The sequence below is a fragment of the Suncus etruscus genome, chromosome 1, assembly GCF_024139225.1.
Source record: "Suncus etruscus isolate mSunEtr1 chromosome 1, mSunEtr1.pri.cur, whole genome shotgun sequence".
NCBI lineage: Eukaryota > Metazoa > Chordata > Mammalia > Eulipotyphla > Soricidae > Suncus > Suncus etruscus.
Window position 1 is genome coordinate 204,020,282 of NC_064848.1, and position 26,018 is coordinate 204,046,299.

General features: G+C 48.3%; 3 protein-coding genes across 7 annotated transcripts in view; 1 reads left to right on the forward strand and 2 right to left on the reverse strand.

Annotated features, from left to right (window-relative positions):
* Positions 1-26,018, reverse strand: part of FADS6 (fatty acid desaturase 6) — a 1,183,177-nt gene that overhangs the window by 1,005,446 nt on the left and 151,713 nt on the right. The window lies entirely within an intron of this gene.
* HID1 (HID1 domain containing) overlaps positions 1-26,018 on the reverse strand; it is a 994,098-nt gene that overhangs the window by 753,636 nt on the left and 214,444 nt on the right. The window lies entirely within an intron of this gene.
* The window catches only part of RAB37 (RAB37, member RAS oncogene family), a 42,170-nt gene continuing 20,355 nt past the window's right edge, over positions 4,204-26,018 (forward strand). Inside the window, exon 1 of one of the 2 annotated variants that reach the window (XM_049769736.1) lies at positions 4,204-4,788. In XM_049769736.1, coding sequence (XP_049625693.1) covers positions 4,717-4,788 — 72 coding nt within the window. In that variant the 5' untranslated portion in view covers positions 4,204-4,716. The remainder of the gene's footprint in view (positions 4,789-26,018) is intronic. The other variant, XM_049769744.1, reaches the window with a different exon arrangement.

The window sequence follows — 26,018 nt, forward strand, 5'->3', positions numbered from 1 at the left end:
CAGGCTCGGGGGACCATATGGATTGCCAGGATTCCAACCACCATCAGTCCTGGATCTGCTGCATACAAGGCAAACGCTCTACCAGGACATGCTGATTTTTGTAACAGTACCCCCTTGTTCCAGAACATCTACAGCAGTTAGGAAAAAGCTAACACTTCCAAAAAAAAAAAAAACCACATCATTCTAGATTTAGGCTTTTTCTTCAGATGACCAACGATCTCCTTTACCTTTTGTCCCAAAATTTAACCTATTTAACCCATTAGAAAAATTCTTTTTAAAATGGGCAAAATTTGCAGACTGGAGAGATAGCACAATGGGGAGGACATTTCCTTTGCCTGGAGCCAACTTGGATTTGGTACCCACCATCCCATAAGGTCCCCAAGCCTACCACAAGTGATTTTCTGAGCCCAGAGCCAGGAGTAACCCTTGAGGACTGTTAGAAGTGGCCAAACCACCCCCAAAAAAAAGTCAAAACAAAATCCAAATTATCTAGGTCCACCAGCTTCACATCTTTTTATATGCAACATTCAAAATAAAAACCAGTTCAAACAGCAGTGCTGAGCTGAAATGAGATCTAGTTATTTTAAGGAACAGAAGTTTTCAGATACTCAGAGGCTGAGCCACTGTGACATATTCCACCTAAGACAGAGACATTGAATTTTGAAGTTCCTCAAAAACTAAAAATAGCAGCACCCATGAGTCAACAATTTCACTTCTGGGTAAATGTCCAGTAAAATCAAAAGTAGAATTCCTTGAAGAGATGCTGAGGGGGAGCCAGAGGTGTGGTGGCCTTAGGCTATAATTGCTTCCAAGGGACAATGATTCCCAGTGCTCTTAGGCAAACAAAGTTCTCATCTATAAAGAGCCAAAATCTGGCTTTCATGCTTGGAGTCTGGTGCAGCCTTGAAAAGGAAGGACAGTTCAACAGACTGAGCATTGGCTTTGCATGAAAGAGACCCAGATTTGGTTTTTCTTTTGGACCAGGCCTGGTGGTACTCAGGAGTTACTTCTGGCTCTGTGCTCAAAAATGACTCCTGGTGGACTCAAGAGACCATATAGGATGGCAAGGATCGAACCTGGGTCAGCCATATGCAAGGCAAATGTCTCCCTGCTTTGCTATCACTCCAGCCCAAGAGACCCAGATTTGACCTCCAGCTACCCCCTTTGCTGGTTCCTGAGCACATAGCTGAGTTTTCTAACACAGGAGTGTGTCCCAAAAGGAACTCCAGGAGAAAGAACTATCTCACATCTGTTTCCAAATAACATCTGCCCTATAATAGCCCTTTGTCTTTCTAAGAGGACCTGATCCACAAGAACCTGTGCCCAAATAAGCTGCATCCTAGTCACATGAACTCAGGGTAAGGAAAGGCCCCTGCAGGATTTTCAGACTATAAAAATGAATCATCTGGGGCCGGAGAGATAGCATGGAGGTAAGGCGTTTGCCTTTCATGCAAAAGGTCATAGGTTCAAATCCCGGCGTCCCATATGGTCCCCTGTGCCTGTCAGGAGCAATTTCTGAGCATGGAGCCAGGAATAACCCCTGAGCACTGCGGATGTGACCAAAAACCACAAAAAAATGAATCATCTGGGGTTGGAGTAATAGCGCAATGGGTAGGGTTTTTGCCTTGCATGCAGTCAACCCAGATTTGATCTCTGGTGTCCCATATGGTTCCCCTGAACCTGCCGGGGGTAACTTCTGAATGCAGTGCTAGGAGTAACCCCTGAACACTGCCAAGTGTGACTCAAAACAATTTTTAAATAATCAGCTTGAGGGGGTGGAGTGATGGCACAGGGGGTAGAACGTTTGCTTTGCAAGTGACCAACACTGGTTTGATCCCCACCATCCCATATGGTCCCCCAAGCCTGCCAAGAGTAATTTCTTAGTGCAGATCCAGGAGTAACCCCTGAGTTCTGTTGGGTGTGGCCCAAATAAAACAAAAATAAAAAACTCAGCTTCCTAAAATAGGTCTGCAAACAGGAAGCCCACAAGTCACATGAGGGATAGATGTTTGACAACTGTGACTTGATGCAAAGTAGCATCAAGTTGAGTAACTCAACACTCGGGAAGACATGCTGAGTCCCAGTAACCTTTGAGTCATGCTCCATGTGAGAAATAACCAACCAGGAGCAGCTCAGGGGCCAGAGTGCTGCCAAGCAAGCATCTGTCTATGAGTCTATATCCCCAGTGTCTTGCATACCCCTGATTCCAGCATCTCTGCAGTGTGCACCTGCCAGCTCTGCAGGCTGCCTTCTACAGTACCCCCAAGCAATTTCCAGCTGCCCCAGAGTCAAGTTTATATGAGCACCACAAAGAGGACTGTTGCCCCATGACAACCCCAAATAGTCATCAATGCTACAGTCAGAAAAGGTGAGTTTTGATGAGTAGATCATGGTCCCCGACAGCCCCCAACAAGCACAGCGACCACAGCTGTGTCTGGTGAGCACATACAAAGGCAGGCAGGACCAAGGGCAAACAAGCATCAGGGAGCACTGAAGCTGAGTGGATGAACCCCACAAACTGTTGTGCAACACCAGGCACCACAACTATGCATATGCAAGCACCACTGCTAAGATGTGTGTGGTTCTTGGTATCATCACAACTGTAATACCAACAACAATAAAGAAAGGTCTGGAGAGAAGACAGATTGGACAGCTCTTGCCTTGCACACAGCTAACCTCAGTTTGACCCCTGGTACTACATAGGGTCTCCAGAGCACCCCCAAGTATGACCCCTGAGCAGAGTCTACAGTAAATCCCTGAGCACATACAGTCCCCTGAGCAGCCCTGGAGGCTCCTGAATATTTCTAGGTATCCAGACAACCCCCAACCCCATAGGACCTGAACAGTATTGAATCCTTGAGCCCATGAGCCCAGTTTTTTGATAATCAGCAGTAAGGATCCCCAGACCTCCTGAGCATGTCTTGGCAGCCTCCCCCCAAAATTATTGTAAGTCTAGTGACAATTTTCTACACATAGTTTCCCTGATTTTTTTTTCAGGGAAAAAATACTCACTACTCACTCTCTAGAGATCACAGCAATAACACAGGATGAGTGGGATTAATCTATTTGGTTTATGAGAGAAGAAAGATCATCAGTGTCTAATTCTCCCTTCACCTAACTGGTGGTATAACCTCCTGGCCCTGCTGACTGGCACATTTTTAGTCAAGGTCACCCAGCCCACAGGAAGTAAAAAGCTAAGAGTCAAGTGTGCTATTTTGGCCCCTGGTCATGCCCTTTCCCTCCATGTGGACACTGACATCATAGATGGTATAAGGACTAGAACCAGCTGTCTACTCAGTTCCAGGATCAACATGCCTAGTCTTGGCCCCAGTTTCCAATGGAGGCCAGCCCTGTGTCCTCTGCTCCAGATGCTGTGAACCTCTAAACCTCAGTTCCCATATTTAAAAGAAGCACTCGTAGCAACCCAGCTCTTTGCCCAGAAAGCATAATTAGTTTCCTTAAATTACATAATTTCACTGACATTATTTGCTTTTTTTTTTTTTGATATTTGGGCCACACCCAGCAGCACTCAGGGGTTACTCCAGGCCCTGCACTCAGAAATCACTACTAGCAAGCTCTAGGAACTATATGAGATGCTGGGAATTGAACCCGGGTCTGTCCTCAGTCCCCCCAGGCCATTGCATGCAAGGTAAACATCCTACCGCTGTGTCATCCTCTGCCCCTCCTTGGACTTTTTTTTCCTTTTTTTTTTTTTTTTTTGGTTTTGGGGCCACACCCAGCGTTGCTCAGGGGTGACTCCTGGCTGTCTGCTCAGAAATAGCTCCTGGCAGGCATGGGGGACCATATGGGACACTGGGATTCGAACCAACCACCTTTGGTCCTGGATCTGCTGCTTGCAAGGCAAACACTGCTGTGCTATCTCTCCGGGCCCCCTCCTTGGACTTTTAATATATTCCAGTGCCACATACACTTATACACACAGAACCACACCATAGGGTGGTGGAAGTTATCACCTCCACTCAGGAGAAGTTTAACAAGGTTGGCTTGCCCCTTTTTGCACAATTATTCCCAGAGCCCAGATTTTCCCCCCACAAGAGCTCTTAACCAAACCAGCAACTCAGGCTACCCTGATCAATTGTTATTAACTTCTGGAATGTATGTGCGTGGTAGGGAGGAGGGATATGTGCATGGCTGAGTCCTTGGAGAGTGCAATGAAAACTCTGAATCCTCTCCTGGGCAAATGAAGTCCCACAGGATCTTCTACAACAGCTCAGAGACTGGAGGAATCGACCCCTGAGGCCCACGGTCTATCGACCTCATCATCTACGCTGAAGGAAAACTATCCAGAGACCAATACGGAAGGAAGCTGCAAGACTTTGCCTCTGGCCAGGACGCGCGGGAGGAAAGCTGGGCAGTGTCGTCACTTTTGGGGACCGCAGGGCCCTGAGAAAGCAGCGGGCTGCTGAGCTGGATGAACCCTGCACGGATCCCCAGGGGGGACTGAAATTGTGTGGCTAGAGTCACGGGGTTCAGAGAGGACAGAGACGGGTTCCAGACAACGCCCAAGGGAGAGTGTCGCTGTCCCTGGTGCTGAAAAGTCCCCTGTCGGGTCGGCTGCTTGAGCTGTCCGGTGCTGAACCGAATGCGGCGCTCAACCCTGAGCTTGCCCCGCCGAGCAGAGCCGGGGAGCTGGGCTGGAGAGATCTGACTGACGCAGCGCCCTGAGAAAGCGGGAAGCCGCGAGCTCCAGGCGGGATGGACCTGCAAAGATTGGAATCCTACCAGGCTGGAGCCGGCCCTGACTATACGGACCACATCTTGCATAAGGTAAGACCCTGCTCTGGGCTGTCTCCTCTGTCAACTCCCAAGGCGGAGGGGAGAAGGCGTCATTCCCTGGAGTTCTCTTCCTTCCCATGACTCTGCTTTGGGACTTAAAGAGAAACCAGCTCGTTTCTGCAAGCTTAAGAGAATGTTTTTTTCCGTTTGATCCTGTTCTGCGGCTCAAAACTATTGGAGAAGCGCTGGGGGAGGGACCCAGTACAGGCTGAGATTATCAAGAGCTTCTTTCATTCATTTAACACCCCCTCCCCTGCATCCGTTTTCAAACACTCGCTCCATCCTCCAATCTGTTTGGGTTCCAGTGTTCCAAGCATCCTTTTCCTCCAACCCCCGTTGAAAGGATTGTTTATCTCTTCTCGCTCGCCTCACCCACAGTCCTGTGGGAACTGGCCCTTGTGGTCAGAATTCTAGTCCCAGAAATTTGACAGAGAGATGATTTGCAACAGAACACAAATCGTCTGCAAGCCAGATGCCCTCACAGCGCCGGAAAACTGTTTTACAGCCATTCGCTGGCTCGCTGTCTCCTGCCCGTGTCTTATTTCAAAGCTTCGCCGCACCCATTGCTTCCCTCATTCACGTTTCTGATGCAACTCAGTTCTCAGTAGTGTTGATTGAATCTCTTGTGGAAGTGATGATTGAGGGGAAAAAGTGAGAGTTGAGTAAAAGTAACTACTTCTCTCTAAGCAGCATGTTTCCATCCCTCACTCTAAAACCAGCAGAATTTTATATTTGCTGTAAGAAGTTAACAAAGGGTTTGTTGGTTGGAGAGATAGTACAGATGTTTGCTTTGCAGGTATCTAAGCCCAGCTGGATGCCAGCGCCATATGGTCCACCAAGTACTATCAAGAGTGTGACACCCCCCATTACCTGAATTTCTTTAATATGGCCCAAAAGAAGGAAACAAAAAAAAAAAAAAGAAATCACTATAGCTCCATCCTTTCCTGCACTTCTTGTGGACCTTCTATTTTCTACTTTATTCATATCAATGTATTTCTTGGTCCCCTGAAAGGCTTTTAGCCTGGTCCCATATACTTGGGATTATTTATGTCAAAATGTCACCCTGAAAAGGCCAGCTTTGAAATCAACCTGATCCTCCTTCCTCCCCTATGACAGAGTGTGTGCATGGCCGTGTTCTCAGACCAAGTGGAGAGAGGCCAAGTGATTTGTCAAAAGAGCTAAAAGTATTCAATGGCTTATCTAGTACCAAAAGGCAGGAACAATAGACTCTGGGTCGGATATTCTTTTCTCTGTACTCATGTGACACGGCATTGTCATAACTTGTTAGAAGATTCATGGAATCTGGATAATATTTTTTTACAAAATCCCTAGGATTAATAAGTATGTGGACATTTTGCATACATAGCTCTGTACCCCTGGGCTGATTTGGTTAAAAAAAATAAAGGAAAAATCAGCCCCTGGGGAAAGTTGGTCTGTGGAGTTGGATGTTCTATGTAGTCTCCTTCCAATCCCCAAACTCTAGCATGTTTCATAACAGTGTAGTCAGGGAGTTGTCAAGAGGAGCCAAAGTGATAATACAGTTGACCTTGCATGGGGCAAACCCAGATTCAACCCCGAGTCCATATAGGATATGGTCCTCCTAGCCCCTCCAGAACTGATTCTTGAGCAGAGAGCCAGAAGTATGCCCTAAGAAGCACCAGGTATAGCCTCCTAAAAATGAAATTATGGGGCCAGAGTGATATCACAAGGGAGAGAGTGTTTGCCTTGTCTACGACCATCCTTTGTCTGATCTTCAACATTCCATAGGGTACCCCAAGCCTGAGAGGAGTAATTTCTGAGTACAAAGCCAGGATTGACTCAACCCTGAGCACCACTGGGTGTGGCTCCAAAACAAAAAAATGAAATTTTAAAGATCAGTAGGGTTAGAGGCATCTAGAATAAGACTGTGTTCTTGGCTTCTCATCACAGCCCCTGCAGAAAAAGAACATAAGCTGGTATGTGTGTAAATCTATTATAAAGTATTCTGGTACTAACATGTGTATTTATACCATTGTACAATGCTTCATCTTTAAAAAGCTTTAAGGTTAGGAGACCAAAGGTTTCCAGTTATTGGTCAGAAGTGGCTCTTCTGGCCCTTGGGGATCTACATATAAAAGGTAAGGTGGGTGTGTTGAGAACTTTTGCTTCCTGTAGATTCATTGAGTACCAAATGGGGGTGCAACCTCTCCTCGAAACTTCTGGTAGGTTTAGATACCAGTGTCCCAATGTCTACTCACTGCTAGAAGGTGCTTAGAGTCTTCAGCCTGTTGTAAGAGTCTTTAATTGGGGGTACACCTAGTGGTGCTCAGGACTTACTCCTAGCTCTGCATTTAGGGATCACTCCTGGTGGTGCCTGGAAGACCACTTGTTTGGTTTGGTTTTTAGTCACATCTGGCAGCACTCGACATTACTCCTGGCTTTTTCCTGAGGAATCACTCCTGGTAGCTCAGGAGATCATATGGGATGCCAGAGATAGAACTGGGATCAGCCACATGCAAAGCCAATGCCCTCCTGCTGCGCTATTGTTCTGATCTCTGGTTGTGAGCACCTTGAGAACAGTCACTGACTTTATCCTTCTATGGTGGCCAACATAGCAAAACATACTGGGAAATTTTCCTTTTCATGCAGTGCTGATGATCTCCTCCTCCTAGTATGTTGTCTTCTTGTCATGCACCTTCCTCCACTGTGGTCCATTCTGTTGTAAAGGGGCAGAGTAGTCGCATATTTGAGTTGCCTTCAAGTTCACTATGTAATAGAGTCCAAGGGATTCCACTTACTTCATTAGAATGCATTGGCCAAGGAGGAAGAAATATCTCCAACCTCAGAAGGTTTTTAAATAAATTGTTTATTCAAGTCAAATACAAAAAAATGCATCTGAGGACAGAGCAATAGCATAGCAGGTAGGACATTTGTCTTGCATACAGCCAACCTGGGTTCAATTCCTGGCATCCCATACAGTCCCCCAAGCCTGGCAGAAGTGATTTCTGAGAGCCAAGAGTAAGCCAGGTGTGCTCCCCTCAACAACAAAAATATTGTGTCTCCTAGGAACCCATTATTGGATTATCTCTAAGTAAGGACCCATGTGTACCCATCACCAAGATCAACACAGAGTTTTTTTCAGTTTCCCAGAAACCCACACAATGCCCTCCCTCATGCCCTTCCTTTCTTCATCCCAGGGGCATTGTGGGGTGGGGGAAGCCTCCTTTCAGGTTTCAACAGGACTTCCAACTGCTCTGCGAAACAGAGCTAGAAAGGTGTCAGAGGAACTAGCTGGCAAGGCATTTGTCTTTCATGCAGGTTGAATCACAGAATCCCATATGGTCCCCAGAGCCCTACTCAGAGTAATCCCAGAATGCAGAGCCAGGAATAAGCCCTGAGCACCACAAGGGGTGGCCCCAAAACAAAACAAATGCCTATGAACCTTACTTTTCTCATCTGTAAAACAGCAGTGGTAGTTCCTGGACAGCTGCTTTGTGAGTGGTGAGCTTAAAAAATATATTGGATTCCTTTAGCATTGAAAATCATGGTGTATAAAAAGTGTATATGTTGGTGTTGGAATGATAGCACAGTAGTGAGGGCATTTGCCTTGCGAGCAGCCAACATGGGTTTGATCCCTAGCATCCCATATGGTCCCCAAAGCCCACCAGGAGTAATTCCTGAGCACATAGGCAAGAGTAAACCTCTGAGCACTGTTGGATGTGGCCCAAAATCATAAAAAATAGTGTGTGTGAGTGTATTTGCACATGTGTATATGTTCTTGAAGTCTTCGAGCAGAATCGGTGTGAGGGACAGGTCCTTTGCTGGCACATAGGAGGCTCATTCATGAAGCTCATCATCAGAACTCGCATCCTGGGCTTCAGAGCAATTGAAATCACATCTGGTCCCATTTAAAGCTGCATGTGACAATACAGAGTCTCTCTCTCTTTATCTGTCTCTCTTCTCTACTCTCTCTCTCACTCTCTCACTCTCTCTCTCTCTCACACACACACACACACACACACACACACACATTCACACATGCATTCACAGTTCCACAGGCTCACACAGCCTCCTGACTTTCTGTGAAGACCCTAGCTCTGACTTCTAAAGCTGAGTCGCTCTTTCTCAGAGTTACAGGGAAAAGACCCATGAAATCTTCCAACCAGAGCAATAATATAACAGGGAAATTATTTGCCTTGCATATGGCTGACCTGGGCTCAAATCCCTGGCACTACATGTGATCCCTTGATCACTGCCAGGAGTGATTCCAGAGCCAGGAGTAGCCCCCACCTCGATTCTTGCCAGTTGTAGCCCATAAAGCAAGCCTTAAAATCTACTTCTCAGGAGATAGCAGAGCAAGAAAGGCCCTTGCCTTTAAAGCAACACCTGAGGCCACCAGGAGTGATCCTTAAGCACAGAGTCAGGAATATGCCCTGTGCACTACTGGATGTGGGCCCCAAACATAAATAAATAAGTAAACAAACAAACAAACTCTTGGAGCCAGAGTGATAGCACAATAGGTAAGGCATTATGGTCTATATGGTCCCCCAAGCACCATCCAAGAATGACCCCTGAGCACAGAGCCAGGAGTAATCCCTGAGCACTTCTAGGTGTGGTCCAAAAAAAATGTAAAAGAAAAGAAAATAAAAATAAACTCACTTCTCTAGGGCAAGAGAGACAGTTCAAAGGACTAGAGGGGCCAAAGCGGTGGCGCAAGCAGTAAGGTGTTTGCCTTGAGTGAGCTAATGTAAGACGGACCGCAGTTAGATCTCCCAGCATCCCATATGGTCCCCCATACGTTTCCCAGGAGTTATTTCTAAGCGTATAGCCAGGAGTAACCCCTGAGCATCACTGGAGGTGACCAAAAAGAAAAAAAAAATCAAAGAATTAGAGCTCATGCCTGACATATGTAAGAATGCAAGTTATATCCCTAACATTACATAAAATACACATACAGGGGCTGGAGAGATAGCAAGAGTGTTTGCCTTGGGGGCCGGGCGGTGGCGCTAAAGGTAAGGTGCCTGCCTTGCCTGCGCTAGCCTTGGACGGACCGCGGTTCGATCCCCCGGTGTCCCATATGGTCCCCCAAGCCAGGAGCAACTTCTGAGCACATAGCCAGGAGTAACCCCTGAGCATTACCGGGTGTGGCCCAAAAATCAAAAAAAAAAAAAAGAGTGTTTGCCTTGCATGCAGAAGGACAGTGGTTAGAATCCCGGCATCCCATATGGTCCCCTGAGTCTTCCAGGAGCAATTTCTGAGTGTAGAGCCAGGAGTATATATATACATACATACATACATACACACATATACACAACAGTACCTCCATGAGTAACCCTAGGATGCTCAGTACCACCAGGTCTGGCTATTAAAGTCATCAGCTTGTACATCTATTTGTTTGTTTGTTTGTTTATTGGTTTTTGGCTCAGAAATCGCTCCTGGCAGGCTCGGGGGGCCATATGGAATGCCGGAAATGGAACCGGATCCCTCCCGAATAAGCCATATGCAAGATAAATGCCCTACAGCTGTGCTATCGCTCTGGCCCCTTTTCGTTTTGTTTTCGGTTTTGTTATTTTTGTTGTATCTCTGGGTCAAATTTCATAAGGATGGTTTTCTGGGTCCTCAGGAACTTTTAGAGAGACCCCCAAAAAGAAAGCTAAAATATAAGTTTTTTTATCTAGGGACTGGAGTGAGAACTCAGGTAGAGGGCACAGGCCTGTTGAAGGAGACCCTGAGTTTAGTTCCCAACATACATGTCCCCTCAGCATCCCCAGGAGTTATCCCAGGCCCCTAAAGCATTTTAAGAAGCCTATAAGGAGGCCAGAGAGGTAGCACAGCAGTAGGGCGGTTGCCTTGCATGCAGCCAACCCAGGACGGATGGTGGTTCGAATCCCATCACCCCATAAGGTTCCCACCCCCACCCCCAGCCAGCCAGGAGTGATTTCTTTTTTTTTTTTTTTTTTTTTTTTTTTGGTTTTTGGGCCACACCCGGTGACGCTCAGGGGTTACTCCTGGCTATGCGCTCAGAAGTCGCTCCTGGCTTGGGGGACCATATGGGACACCGGGGGATCGAACCGCGGTCCGTCTCCTAGGCTAGCGCAGGTAAGGCAGGCACCTTACCTCGAGCGCCACCGCCCGGCCCCTCAGGAGTGATTTCTAAGTGAAAAGGCAGGAGTAACCCCTGAGCGCCACTGGGTGTGACCCAAAAACAAAAAACAAACAAAAAAGTTTGTTGAATGACCCCCACAGACCATATGGCTGCAGAAGTGCCCAGATGGGCAGTGAGAAGGGGGAAGGAGGACAGAGAAGAGGAAGAGTGAGTGTTTGTCCCCTGTCAGCTCTCTCTCTCTCTCTCTCTCTCTCTCTCTCTCTCTCTCTCTCTCTCTCTCTCTCTCTCTCTCTCTCTCTCTCTCTCTCTCTCTCTCTCTCTCTCTCTCTCTCTCTCGGCCATTTCTCTTCAGGGCCAACCCCAGGACCAGGCTCTGTCACCCTCTGCTTGCTGAGCTGGGCTGCCATGAAGGAGACCAACTAAGGCTTCCTATTTGCTCACTATGCCCTCGCCAGTGACCCGGAAGTAAACTCTGGAGCTGCCATCTCTGTTGAGATTTACCAGCTGGGGAGTGAGTCCTGGACCTCACCAGCAGGTCTTGGCCGGTAGTATCCCAGTCTCTAGACTCTCTGTCCTGTCCCAAGACCTTTCTTGTGGCCCTTGATGACTCTCAAAGCTGCCCCAGGAGCAGGACAGGCCTGGGAGAGCCCCAGGGAAAGAGCAGCAAGGTTATTCATGTGTTTGCATGATGTTTGTACCGACTCTTCGGTTTTGTGAGAACAACAGCAGCTCTATTAAAAACTCCAGGCATGTGATGGATGAACTCAGTGTCTCTGAGAAATTGTTGCTAACAGCCCACACCCCAGGGATATTCTCAGACTTTCTCAGGTTCACTTGGGGCGGCCTGTGCTTTATATAAGGGAATGTTTGTCTGCTTGTTTGTTTGTTTGTTTGTTTGGGGTGTCACACCCAGTGGTGCTCAGGGCTTACTCCTGACCCTACACTCACTTCTGGTGGGGCTCAGAGAACCACATGGGGTATTGAGAATTGAACCTGAGTTGGCCACATGCAAGGCAAATGCCTTAGCCCTTGGACACACACATGATCTCTCTCTCGCTCTCTCACTCTCTCACTCTCTCACTCTCTCTCGCTCTTGCTCTCACTCTCTCTCTCATCCCAGAGAATTCTTTTATTTATTGTTGCATTAAATAATTAACGATGGAGCTGGATAGAGGTGGATGGATGGAGGGATTTTTCTCTGCCATCCCAGGCCACGTGGCTTCGCAACCCCCATTCAGCTGGCGGGTCCCAGGTTTAGGTGAACGGCGGAATCACTCATCCAGAGACAGGCATCAGGAAGCATCAACTTTACTCATACCCTATCCACCACATGTGTGGTCTCTATCATAACCTTTTAAGCAATTGCTATTCTTAGCTAGCCCTGCATCTTAACTCCTATCAGCCATCTTCCATTTGACCTCCATGCTGGCCAAAGACCAAAAACCAAAAGGCAAAAGGGCCTAATCCCCTGGGTCAAAGGCCTTATATAACCTTTCAAGACCACTTCCCGGAATGAGAGGGTCTCAGGTAGGTACACCTAAATCCAGGGTGGAGTTACGTTTATTTGTTTGTTTGTTTATGGGCTTGGGGACCACACCCAGCTATGCTCAGGGATTCCTCATAGTTCTGCATTCAGGAATTATTCCTGGCATGATCAGGGGACCCCATGGGATGCTGGGGATTAAACTCTGGAGGACTGTGTGCAAGGCAATCAAGTACTCTACCTGCTGTGCTATCACTCCAACCTTCCCCTTTCTCAGGCTAATCTGTGGGTCCTATCCACCACCCCTCAATAGGCAGCTGCTTTGGGGTGCAGAGCTGGCTGCATCTCCCAGTAGAAACTCAGCAGGAAACAACATTGTTCAAAGTCTCGGTCACTCCCAAAGCCTTCCAGCAAACCCCTCTCCCACTCAGCGTCCCCTGAGCCTGCCATGGAAATAAATCTGAGACTGGCCAGTGTCACGAGCTCATGTTTGTTCCTTGTGTTCTGAGAAGAGCTTTGGCTTCCTGTGTTTTGAGGGGGGGGGGGGGGCAGGAAACAGTGCCCAGCTGAAATAAATAGACCTGAGTGAGCTGAAGGCTTGGGGAATTGTTGGACAGGAAATGTGAAGTGGCTTAAACCTTATCCCAGGAACCTCCTTGCTTCCCCCTGTCCTTCTCAGGGGAGCGAGACAGTCCCCAAGCGTCACCAGTGGGCATGGAAACCAAAGATCCTTGCAAAGCGCTGGGCAACAGGTTTATCCTGCTGGGAGCAGCTGGACCAGCCTCCATCAGGTCTTCTCAGGTCATGCGAGAGTATACAGGTCTGCAAAATCTTCCACCTTTCCTGTCTGTACCCAGAAAACCTCCCTGACCTCTGACTGTCCCCAGAGGTGGCCAGTCTTCAGTGAAGAAAGAATAGAAGGGCACAAGCACAGTTCAGAAAATGATCTCTAATTCTCTGAACTTGACATCCAACTTTGCTTCCTCCTTTCTTTTTCTTATTTTTTTTTTGTTTGTTTGCTTTTTTGATTTTTGGGTCACACCCGGCAGTGCTCAAGGGTTACTCCTGGTTCTATGCTCAGAAATAGCTCCTGGCAGGCTCGGGGGACCATTTGGGATGCCGGGATTTGAACCACCATCCTTCTGCATGCCAGGCAAATGCCCTACCTCCATGCTATCTCTTCGGCCCCTGCTTCCTCCTTTCTCCTCTGTGTTTCTGCTAAGACAAACTTTCCCCCCAACATGCAAATATTATTCGGGACGGGGAATTTGGATTAAATTTGGATGAAGTAGCATTCAAGGGCTACTCCAGATTCTGTGCCACTAGTCATCATCAAAGGGGAATCCCAGAACTAGAGCAATAGGACAGTGGATAAGTCACTGGCTTGGGGCATGGCTGACCTGGAGCACTACCAGAAGAGATTACTGAATGCAGAGGCAGGAGTAAGCCCTGAGCACTGCCAGGTGTGACTCTTAAACCAAAAATAGAGGTAAGTCCCAGGACCCTTTTGAGAGAAAGTCTGGGTCTAAATGAAGAGAATTTTAGAAGCCTAGGGGACAAGGAGACTCTGCAGTGGACCCCTGAAAAGTGGAGAAAACCACTTCTAGAGAAGAGAGAGCTGTGGCTGCCAATAGAAGCATCAGCCCATAGGAAATTCCATGGACACACATGTTCCTTTTTGGGAAACTGTCCTAATGTGGGGTGCTCAGATACCCTTTTTTTTTTTTGGTTTTTGGGCCACACCTGGCATTGCTCAGGGGTTACTCCTGGCTGTCTGCTCAGAAATAACTCCTGGCAAGCACAGGGAACCATGTGGGACACCAGGATTCGAACCAACCACCTTTGGTCCTGGATCGGCTGCTTGCAAGGCAAATGCCGCTGTGCTATCTCTCCGGGCCCCCAGACACCCTTTTTTAATAAAATTATCAGAGCTGATCACATAGGAAAAACTCACTCCCCTGATCTCTCTCTGACCCAACTTCCTGGATCAGCCAACACCTTTTCATACCCAGAGGATGCCCATGATGGTCAGTGAAAAGGGCAGACTCATCTCTTAAAGGACCAGCTCCAGGAGGGTTCATTTGCCTTGCATGTGGCCAACCCAAGTTCGATCCCCAGCATCCCATAAGTTCCCTGAGCCTGTCAGGAGTGACTTCTGAGTGCAGAGCCAGGAGTAACCCTTGAGTACTTCTGGGTGTGGCCCAAAAACAGAAACAAAAAATAACAAAGACAAACTCCCTCTCTTAAGCATGTTTCTAAGGTTCATGTTTAATACAAGTGAACCATATTTGGGGCCCAACTGGTTCAGGTTAGTACTAGACATAAATGATAATGATTTGTTTGGGGGTCACATCTGGCTGTGTTTAAGAGCTATGCCTGGCTCTGTGCTCAGTTATCACTCCCATTTTCCCATTAGGGTTCAGGAGACCCTAGACTCTAGGGCCTAGAGGGTACCAGAGACAGAACCTGGGCCAGCAGCATGAATGGCAGGTATCCTACCTGTTATATTATCAGCCCATCGTCCATCCCCAGCAATTGTAATTAAATCACTTCATTCATTTCATTAGATTCTAATTAACAAGGAGTGTTAGCTGAAATGGTACTGACCAGTGAGATGTGATATGAGTGGAGAGAGGGGGGGAGAGAGAGAGAGAGAGAGAGAGAGAGAGAGAGAGAGAGAGAGAGAGAGAGTTTGGTTGTGTCTGCAAAAGCCAAACAGAACTCTTTGGAAAGACATACTGAAAGCATGACATTACAATCAAAAATTGCTATCAGGGCCAGAGAGATAGCATGGAGGTAGGGCAATTGCCTTGCATGCAGAAGGATGGTGGTTCAAATTCTGGCGTCCCATGGTCCCCCTAGCCTGCCAGGAGCTATTTCTGAGCATAGAGCCAGAAGGAACCCCTGAGCGTTGCTGGGTGCCACCCAAAAACCAAATAAATAAAATTGCTATCAAGGGCCAAAGAGAAAGCTCAATGGGATAGAATACATTCTTTGCATGCAGAAGGCCTGGGTCTGACTTCCAGCACTATATGTTTCTCAGGTCCACCAGGAATCATCCCTGAGCGTGGGATTCAGAATAACCCAGGAGAGGGGCCAGAGAGTTCACACAGCAGTAGGGTGTTTGCCTTGCATGCAGCCAGGCAGGATGGATGGTGGTTTGAACCTCGGCATCCCATATGGACCCCATGTCTGCCAGGATCTATTTCTTAGCACAGAGCCAGGAGTAACCCCTGAGTGCCACCAAGTGTGACCCCCCCTTCCAAAAATAAGAGTAACCCAGGAGAGTCACCAGCTGTGGTTCCAAAGACAAAAGGAAACTATTATCAAAATAGGAATAAAACTACTGTGCTCATTGGAGCCGGAGAGATAGCGTGGAGGTAAGGTGTTTGCCTTGCATGCAGAAGGACGGTGGTTCAAATCCGGCATCCCATATGGTCCCCCAAGCCTGCCAAGAGCGATTTCTGAGCGTAGAGCCAGAAGTCACACACCTGCTGGGTGTGACCCAAAAAAAAAAAATTAAAAAAAGAATAAACTACTGTGCTCAGAAGGAGATGTTAAAATGAAGAAAGATTTTTGCAATCCAATTGCTTCATTCATGTCTCAAATTGCTTCATACATGTCTAGAATTCTTACTCATTGTGAAAGAAACTGTAAAGTCTGTGGTTTGTACAGGGGCCCCCGTCTGTCAGCTGACTCCTCTGGGGTGAGAAAAGGCTGAGCTGGAGAGAAAGGACAATAGGTACGGTGCTTTCCTGGAAACCAAGTTGGGTTCCCCTCTAAGTTCACCAGGTGTGATCCCTAAGTACAGAGTCAGGAGTGAGCCCTAAGAAGAGCTGGCTTTAACCCAAAAGCCAAAATTCATCATCAAACAATACAACTCTACTTTTAGCTTGAACAAATTGGGCTGGATTCCAGGTAGAGTCTTGTATCTAATCATGACCCAAACACTAGAGGGTCGATAGCGTTCTCCTGTGCCCACCAGCCCAAAAATCTACTCTGTTCAGCCATAGCATGGCCCAGAGGGTTCCACAGAAATCAGGGGTTGGCCTTTCTCAGATACCTCTAATCCATGTGGCTAGAATGTTGAAATGAAACTTTCAATCACAGTGGACCTGACAGGCATCTTTTCTGTTTGTTTGTTTGTTTGTTTGGGGCCACACCCAACTACACTCGTGAGTTCCTCCTGCCTCTCCATTCAAAACTCATTCCTGGTGGAGCCGAAGACATAGCTCCTTGGTAGGGCATTTGCCTTGCATACAGCCGACCCAGGAGGGATCCAATTCAATTCCCAACATCCCATATGGTCCTCCAGCCTGCCAGGGGCGATTTCTGTGTGCAGAACCAGGAATAAGCCCTGACCACTGCTGGGTGCATCCCAAAAACAAATAAATAAATAAATAAATAAATAAATAAATAAATAAATAAATAAAGTTTTTAAAATGTGTGTATATGGCCTGGAGGGATAGCACAGCAACAGGGTGTTTGCCTTGCATGATGCTGGTCCAAATCCCAGCATCCCATACTGTCCCCTGTGTCTGCCAGGAGCGATTTCTGAGCACAGAGCCAGGAGTAATCCCTGAGCGCTGCTGGGTGTGACGCAATAAAAAATAAATAAATAAATAAATAAATAAATAAATAAATAAATAAATAAATAAATAAACTGTGTCTATAAATTTAAAAAGATCATTCCTGGTGGTGCTCAGGGGACCCTAAAGGGTACTGGGATCAAACCCAGGTTGGTCACATGCAAGGCAAATGCCCTAACCACTGTACTACTCTCTGACACCCCAGAACCTTTTTAAATCTTGAGGAAGGCTATTAAACAAGAGTGAATCTATCCTTCTAAACCAACTGACTTTCCTTAGCTCATCCTGGCTGCCAAAACCTCCCCCTGCCAACCCGTATCTGCTGTCCAGATAAAGGTAGAAGCTTCCAGACTCTGCCAATAAAATCAAAACAATGTGAAAGTCTATCTAGCCTTGCCTGTGCTTCCAGATTGTGCCCAGAGCTTTCCAATCAAGATGTTTATAGCAGGGGCCAGAGTGGTGGCACAAGTGGTAAGGCATTTGCCTTGCACACGCTAACCTTTTTCAGCCACATAATAATATATTTTATATTTCTTGTTACAACTAAATAGCTAATGGAATGAAAAAGATACTTCGGTAAAAGGAAATTTGTGAAAATGATTATGCAATGGGGTCATTAAGTCATTATCTGAGGGTTTACTAAGCTGTTTGTTGCTAGTTAAGCCTTCTGTCTTGTTGTTGTTCCTGTTTATTGAGATTAATTGACTTCTAGGCTTCCTTCTATCAAATTTGCTGTGCACTTACTTAGGTGTCAGGATTGAGGAATTTGGAGGTGTTGTGTAGACACAAATGAGGCCACACACTCCAGGAACCCCAGGATCTGTAGAAATGGGCTATGAGCTGACATGGCTATAACTATGGGATGTAAATGTGACTACTGAAGCTTCAGTAAGTGTTGGGGGGGTGCCCCCTCACTCTGAGAAAATCCTAGAGTATTCAGTTCAAAAAAACTAGTACATATGTTTGTTTTAAGTGTCTGCAAAGGTTAATTGTGAGGCAGTGGAGTTGGGCCTCGGACAGGGTGACAGCATGGGATGTGGATGTGACTATTGGGGACTCAGCCCAACCCCACCAAGGGCACCCCATAATTTTCAGTTGGAAGACTGGTGTTCCTATGAATATTTGGGACTTGACTTGCATTCTCCCTGCTTCATCAATCTTAAGAGCCTGAGTCTTTGGGACATTGGTGATGGGAATGTTGCACTGGTGATGGGGGGTTTTCTTTACATGACTGAAACCCAACCACAATCACGTTTGTAATCAAGGTGTTTAAATAAAGATATTAATTTAAGGGCCTGGAGAGATAGCACAGCGGTGTTTGCCTTGCAAGCAGCCGATCCAGGACCTAAGGAGGTTGGTTCGAATCCCGGTGTCCCATAGGGTCCCCCGTGCCTGCCAGGAGCTATTTCTGAGCAGACAGCCAGGAGTAACCCCTGAGCACCGCCGGGTGTGGCCCAAAAACCACAAAAAAAAAAAAAGATATTAATTTTAAAAAAAGAAGTCAAAATAGAAAACAAAAGAAAATGTGATTTACCTCGACTTCACAGCTTTGAATTCTTAGAACTTACATTTTAAAACATTTTGATTACTTTCATGCACACATACCATATTTATTCGAGTATAATGCGCACCCATGTATAACGCGCACTTCTAATTTTCGATTAAAATCTGCATAAAATTTTGTTTCACACCAAGCATTGTAATTGACAAAAAAAAAAGTTGTTGAACACGTGCAGCCATGATAAAAATCATTTATTGACAACGTAACTGGTATAAACACAATACCAAAATAAAATGACCGGTAACCATATTTACTTAAAATGCTTCAAAGTCAGATTCAACATCAGATCCACTAAAGAGTTGTTCCCATTCTTCTCAAGTTCATTTTTCATCAGTGTCCCAGTTGGCAGGGACATCTGTGTCTCCAGTTTCTTCGCTTTCTTCTGAATCTGAATTCCACAGCAGGTCGTCTTCTGTGCCGTCCATGTGATTGCTGATGCCTGTCTTCCAAAAACTCTTGATGATCAATTTTTTTGGTGTGTCTTCCCATGATGTTTGAACCCAGAATGTCATGAGAGATAGGCCAGGTTTCTTGAGCCCGGAAAAGGCTCAGTGCAAACTCACAATTCGCCTATGCCCTCATTGGACCGGCTGCCACTGCCAGCCAACTCCAGCCCTGTTTATAACGCACACCCAAACTTTGATTTCTCTTTTGGTAGGAAATTCTGCGCGTAATACTTAAATAAATTCGGTAGCTCTTTGTCTCTTTAAATCAGGTCTAATTGTATATATGCATTTGTAGTTTCTGTTAATTTGCCAACTTCCAAACATATACTTTCTTTTATCGTTTGCTATAGAGTTCTAATTTTCACTGATGATTATTTATATCTTCGCTTAGTAGTGATTATTTGACATACACACATCTCAAAATCTAGCCTACAATAAACATTCAGTGAAATGAAAAAAAAAAAAAAAGAAAAAGAGCCTGGCTCAAAAGTAGATCTGGGGGGGCCGGAGAGATAGCATGGAGGTAAGGCGTTTGCCTTTCATGCAGAAGGTCATCAGTTCGAATCCCAGCGTCCCATATGGTCCCCCGTGCCTGCCAGGAGCAATTTCTGAGCATGGAGCCAGGAGTAACCCCTGAGCACTGCCGGTGTGACCCAAAAACCACAAAAAAAAAAAAAAAAAAAAGTAGGTCTGGGATCAGAGAGATAGTACAGCAGGAAAGGAACTTGCCTTATATCAACAGATCTAAATTTGACCTCCCAGAACAACAGGGGGTTCCCCAAGTTCAGCAGAAGTGATTCTTGAATTCAGAACCAAGAGCTGATGTGGCCCCAAAACAAAATGATAAAGAAGATAAATAATCAAGGTATCAAGGTGACCTCCATAGTAATCTAATGAATTACTATAAAACCTGAAGCTATCACAGGCTTAGGAAGCCCAGTTCAACCTTTCCACTTCAGGGTCCTGAGGACCACCTAAGGTCTTCCCAAAAGCTCTGCACACCAGTAGGCCTAGCTGTGTCTCATCCTTGGATAAAGCCTTCATTCCTCTATCTTTGCCAAGTATCAATAGGAGTGTCCTGGATCCCCTGAACCAAACTAGAAATGACTGTAGGTAAATTTCCACCATCCATCACATTCCCACAGCTGCTGGAATAAATGGCCAGAATGCGGCATCTTGATGTTAGGAACAAGGTGGGTTTCTTTTACTATATCCTGGGTCTAGGGGAGCCTGATGGGGGCCACAGGCTGGGGTGTTTCCTCCCTGAGCTATAGAAGGACCATCCCTGGCTTCCCGGTCCATGATCATGGACATGGTTCCTGGTGGCTTCTCTTCTTCGCTGTCTCATGACTTCACATGATCTTGCCTCATAGACTCTTGCCCCCTTGTTGAAGGATCCAGTGGATCTGTCAGGACCTGGGATGGCACCTGAATCCTTGAGTTTATTAAGTTCATTGCTCAGCTCACAGTCCAGGTCTATACCTCCCAGGGTAGTCCCTAGATAGACCCAGATGTCTTGAGTCCCAGATGTAGCTCAGAAGATCATGCACTTGCCTTGCATGTATGAGGCCTGAGTTAAAGCCCAGCACTGGAGAACAGAGATCTTCAGATTCATTCTCCAGCCAACATGCCAGGAAGAAAACAATCACTGTCATTATTCTCATCGGCATTAGGTGCTTCCACCCTCCAAAGTGGTGTGTGGAAAAAGAGATGGGGAGACTGCTGTTGAACTCCCTGACGCCCCCCTATACCCAGAGTAAAGGTCACACCTGAGGGTGCAGGCCAGGGAGTATTCAGAGCCCTGCCTTGGGCCTTCTGATGCTGCTGTACTCAGCAGCCACCTCAGAGTTCCTGCTGGCACTGGGGATCATGCCAAGGTTCATGTTGGCATAAGTAAGATCCTGGTCAGAAGGTTGCAGAGTGAGATGCGCATAGAAGATCTCCTCTTCTTCCTGGGCAAAGACAGGCAGTGTTGAGGAACATCTGCAGAGTGCCCTGGACCCATGGACCACCTGTCAGGCATCCTGAGCTCCCCATATGCCAGTTTCCAGGTTGTAAGATTATTGTGTCCTAGCCCAGCCACTGCATAAGAACCACATTGGACTGTCTGGGTGTCTTGCTGAGCCCTAATGTGGGGACATTTCTGAAGAGTCAGCACCGAGGGAGAGGGTGTTAAGGGACCCCAGCATCCATGGCTGCTGCCTGGTCCAGCCTGTGATACCACTGCAATGCTCATCCTCAAATGGGGGGGGGGGGTCACAGCAGCTCTGATCCCCCACAGCACCCAGTACTCACCAGGTGGATCTGAGCCACGTTTGCTGGGCTCAGCTGGCCTGAGAGGGGTTGCTTCATGGACTCCTTCTGCAAGGAGCTGGGGGAGGTCCTGGTGCCGGGGAAGGACACGTTGGCATAGCAGAGCTCGCTGTCAGGGGACTGGCATAGGGGAAAGAGAACACGGGGTTCTCATTCACAAAAAGACACTTGGCCTCTTGACACCACCTTCCTGTCCCCTCAGCAATTGGCTTCTCCTCCTTCTTCGCCTTCCCCATCCCAGTCCCACTGTTTCTGGCCCTTTCCAGAATCTCTCCAGCCCATCCTCCCAGGACAAGGGCTCATGGCTCCTTGCTTCATGACCCAGGACTCAGGGCACCAACAAATAATGGGGGGGTGCTCAGAAAGTGGCAGGTGGTGTCTCAGGTTTGACCTCAAGTCTCTTACCGGCTTTGGGGAGACTCTAGCAGCTGGAAGACAAGAAAAAAGTATTAGAGACCTTGTCCAGGGTGAGGAGAGAGGGCACAAGAACTGAAGCAGCTGCCTGACAGGTGGAGGTCCAGGATCAATTTCCTGCCCTGGGTTCCCTAAACATTGCTGGTGTGGTTCTAGTGTCCTCCAGCACCAATAGACCCAAGCAGTTGAGTATCACTGGAAATGATCCAGGGGCCCCATCAGCAGAGGAAAGAAGGAAGGAAGGAAGGAAGGAAGGAAGGAAGGAAGGAAGGAAGGAAGGAAGGAAGGAAGGAAGGAAGGAAGGAAGGAAGGAAGAAGGAAGGAAGGAAGGAAGGAAGGAAGGAAGGAAGGAAGGAAGGAAGGAGGAAGGAAGGAAGGAGGAGGGAGGAAGGAGGAGGGAGGAAGGAAGGAGGAAGGAAGGGAGGGAGGAAGGAAGGAAGGAAGGAAGGAAGGAAGGAAGGAAGGAAGGAAGGAAGGAAGGAAGGAAGGAAGGAAGGAAGGAAGGAAGGAAGGAAGGGTGTCCCATGCATTCCTCTGTATGTGCTTCTGTGCACAATGTGCCATGTGCCCATTCATGTATTTACAACATGCATGTGTCAGCTGAGTGTATGTGTGTGCTCACACCCCTGTGTTCTCTATGATCATGTGTCTGATCATGTATGTGCATATCCACATGTGTGTGCCTGTGACATGATTTTGTTCATGTCATGCAGTTCCCTGAGCACTGTGTGCTGAGCTGATGCAGGGCACGTTCATGGGGTGTAACACATGTGTTAACTACATGATTGGATTGCAAAGATGCCAGCCCATGTATGTGCTGTCTTCATGTATGCTCGTGCATCTGATGTATCTGGGTAGACATTCACATGTGTGCCTGTGTCTGTTCTGGGCTCCACAACCACCCGAGGCTTCTCCAGCTCTGCAGACACCACTGACCATTGATTGGGGTGGTGTCTCCCCCCTGGGGAACCACTGGTTAGAGAGGGTCCCCAACCAAGATGCCATCAGACTCACACACTCCCCTCCTCCCAGCACTCACCTTTCTTCTGTCGCTTCATCTTCCTCCAAACAAGCAAGGCAGCCACCAGCAGGAGGAGCAGCAACGCAGCAGGGATGATGGAGAGAAGCAGGTGTTCGGGGAGGCCCCTGGAAATAAGAGCAAACCTCATGACTGGGAGACCGCACCCCAGACTGTAGACACCCACCAGCTGCAGGCAGGCCACAGCCCCGTCATTACTGACACACCTCTACTTCCACTGGAACCCCCAGTCCTGATGCACCCCAAGTTGGTGTCAACAAAGTAGGAAAGGAGGGATGGATTGAGAGGGGAGAGAAGAGGAAGGAAGGAAAGGAGAGGAGAGGAGGGGGAAAAAAGAGGAGAAATGGAGAGGAAATGAAGATAGGAGAGAGGAAGGGGTAGGGAAGGGAAGAGGAAGGAGAGAAGGGGAGAAAGAAGGGGAGGAGAGGGAAGGAGGAGAAAGTGAGAAGAGGAAAGGGGAGAAGACAGAAGGAAAGAGCAAACGAGGGGAGAAGGGAAGGGTGTGGGGAGAGGAAAGGAGGCATCAGAACTGCTTACATGGTGTTGGAGTGGAGGCGGGTCTCTTCTGGGAGGGTTGATGTTGTGGGTGCCCTCGTGGTGGTCGTGGTGGTGGTCGTGGTCGTGGTCGTGGTGGTGGTCGTCGTCGTGGTTGTGGTAGTCGGTGCTGGACAGACACAGGATTGGGCACCCGGAGGCTTAGAAGGTGGGAGGCTCAGGGCAGGGCAGCAAAAACCCGCTGGGCTTTCCCCCTTCCTGAGGCTCAGCCACCCCAAAGTCACCTCCCCAGATTCTGCAACCCCAAGAGGGAGCCGTGGGTGACTCAGGGTTGCCTCATCTTCAAGGACTCTGAGTTGGGTGCTCCTGTCTGCGCAGAGGCTCCCTCGAGGGAACTGTCAGCCGCTAGGAGGGGAGCTTCACACAGAATTGGGGTCCCAATACCCCAGAAGGGCCCCTTGTGCTTCCAATGTGGGCTGGTGCTCTGCTGCCCACACAGGAGTCCGCGTCATGGAGACCCGGGACAGTGCAGCTGGGCAGAAGCAGAGACCCATCGGGCTCCCCTGGACTCTGGCCCCGCAAGTGTAGCCCTGGAGGACAAAGCCTCCTCTAGACCTGGGTCCCCCACTTCCCCCCAACTCTGCTGCCCTTCCTCTAGCCCTGTGTCCTGTGGGGTTCCAGTTCGGGATCCCTAGTGTCTAGAAGAGCAAGGACATAGTCTGGAGGGCTTTGGAGCCCCTGTTCATGGGAGGTCTCTGACTCTGGGGGCTACTTTTGATGTCTTTGTCATACAGGGGGTTCCCTGGGTACCTGAGCCCACCCAGGAGCTTGCTCTGGTCTCTGGAGCCTGGCTCAGACCTGAGCTGTGCTGAGGAAAGCGATGAGTTCAGGAAGGCTGGTCCCACCTGGGGGTCTAAGAGTCGCAGATCATTTGTGAGAGACGCCCTAGTGGTCACCTGGGCCAGGAGACCTGCACTCAGCTCCCAGTACAATCCTCTCAGAGTGACAGATAAGGGTCAGGACAGGGACCCTAGAACAGGGCTAGAGACATGAGACACACAGTTGCCTACCTGGGACCACGAATACTTTCACCTCGTCCCCCAGATCAGTTCCAGATTTTGCAATCCCGCACCAGTACGTGTCTGTGTCATCGAATCTGAGCCTCTCCATGGTTACGCTGAACCTGCGCTGACTATGGCTGTCCCTGATGGTCACAGGGCCCTTCTTCACCTCCTTCTCTGTTCCAGCGCTTTGTGCCAGGATCCTGCAGGAATACCAGCTCTCTCCTCGACACCACCACTTCTTGTAGCTCTCATACCCGGCATCATAGTCACAGGTCACGTTCAAGGACCCTCCAACGTAGCCTCTTACACTTCCTGGTCCACGGACGGCAGCCAAGCCTGAAAACAAAGGCACAAGCCTGTCCCCTCCCAGCTGAGGGCAGCACCACTGCCCTGGCACAGGAATTCACTCCCACCCTGTCCTCCTAGGGAGAGACTCAGAGCCAGGGACCCTCCTCTCCCATTGTCCCCCCCTTCTGTCCTTTCAACCTCCTAGAACCCCACAGCAGAATCAGACATGAGATCGACACTGAGCAGGAGCAGCACCTTCCTTCCAGCCCCCTAGACCCTCCCCAGTTGGATGCTTCAGCCTGTCCCTTAGCGACCCCTTGGGCAGGGCAGATCTGATGAAATCTGGTCCCCCATAGTCCTGGGGGACTGTGGGATGAAGGATGGGTGACAGGTGAGGATGAGGCAGTTGAGGCGACAGATGATGCTTTTGCTTGAGTAATAGGAGCTACCTACCATGGCTGCACCCACATTGCAATGATCACAACACTTTCTCCTGGGTTGGTCATAAACCCCCCTTGTGTTTATTGAAGCTCCTCAATGCCACATTGCCCACTGTGCCATGTGCTATGGACCCCGCATCCCCCAGAGCTGTTATTTCCCACACACCCTCTTTGTTTTTTGTTTGTTTTTGTTTGTTTGTTTTGGGGTCACACCTGGCAGCACTCAGGGGTTACTCCTGACTCTATGCTCAGAAATCGCTCCTGGCAGGCTCAGGGGACCCTATGGGATGCCAGGATTCGAACCACCGACCTTCTGCATGCAAGGCAAACGCTTTACCTCCATGCTATCTCTTCCGGACCCAACACACCCTCTTTGAATGCCATCAAGCTTCTGGGGGAGGGATTTGGGGAGTGTCCACTGATCCCTGGGTACCCCTTGTGTTGATCCTCCATACAGCCCATGGAGCTGTCCCCAAAAATATAGTTTTTGCTTCTTTATTTTGTGGTCTTAGTTGGCGGTGCACCTGACTTGGCACTCAGAAAGCATTCCTGACAGTGCTTGGGGTACCCTCTTCCTCACAAGATGCAGTTTGAGGGACCGGAGAGATAGCACAGCGATAGGGCGTTTGCCTTGCATGCAGCCAACCTGGGACAGACCCGGGTTCTATCTCCGACATCCCATATGGTCCCCCCCAGCCTGCCAGGAGCGATTTCTTTTTTTTTTTTTTTTTTTTTTTGGTTTTTCGGGCCACACCCGTTAGATGCTCAGGGGTTACTCCTGGCTACGCGCTCAGAAATTGCCCCTGGCTTGGGGGGACCATATGGGACGCCGGGGGATCGAACCGTGGTCCTTTCCTTGGCTAGCGCTTGCAAGGCAGACACCTTACCTCTAGCGCCACCTCGGCGGCCCCAAGGAGCGATTTCTGAGCACAGAGCCAGGAGTAACCCCTGAGCGCTGCTGAGTGTGGCCCAAAAACAAAAACAAACAAAATAAATAAATAAAT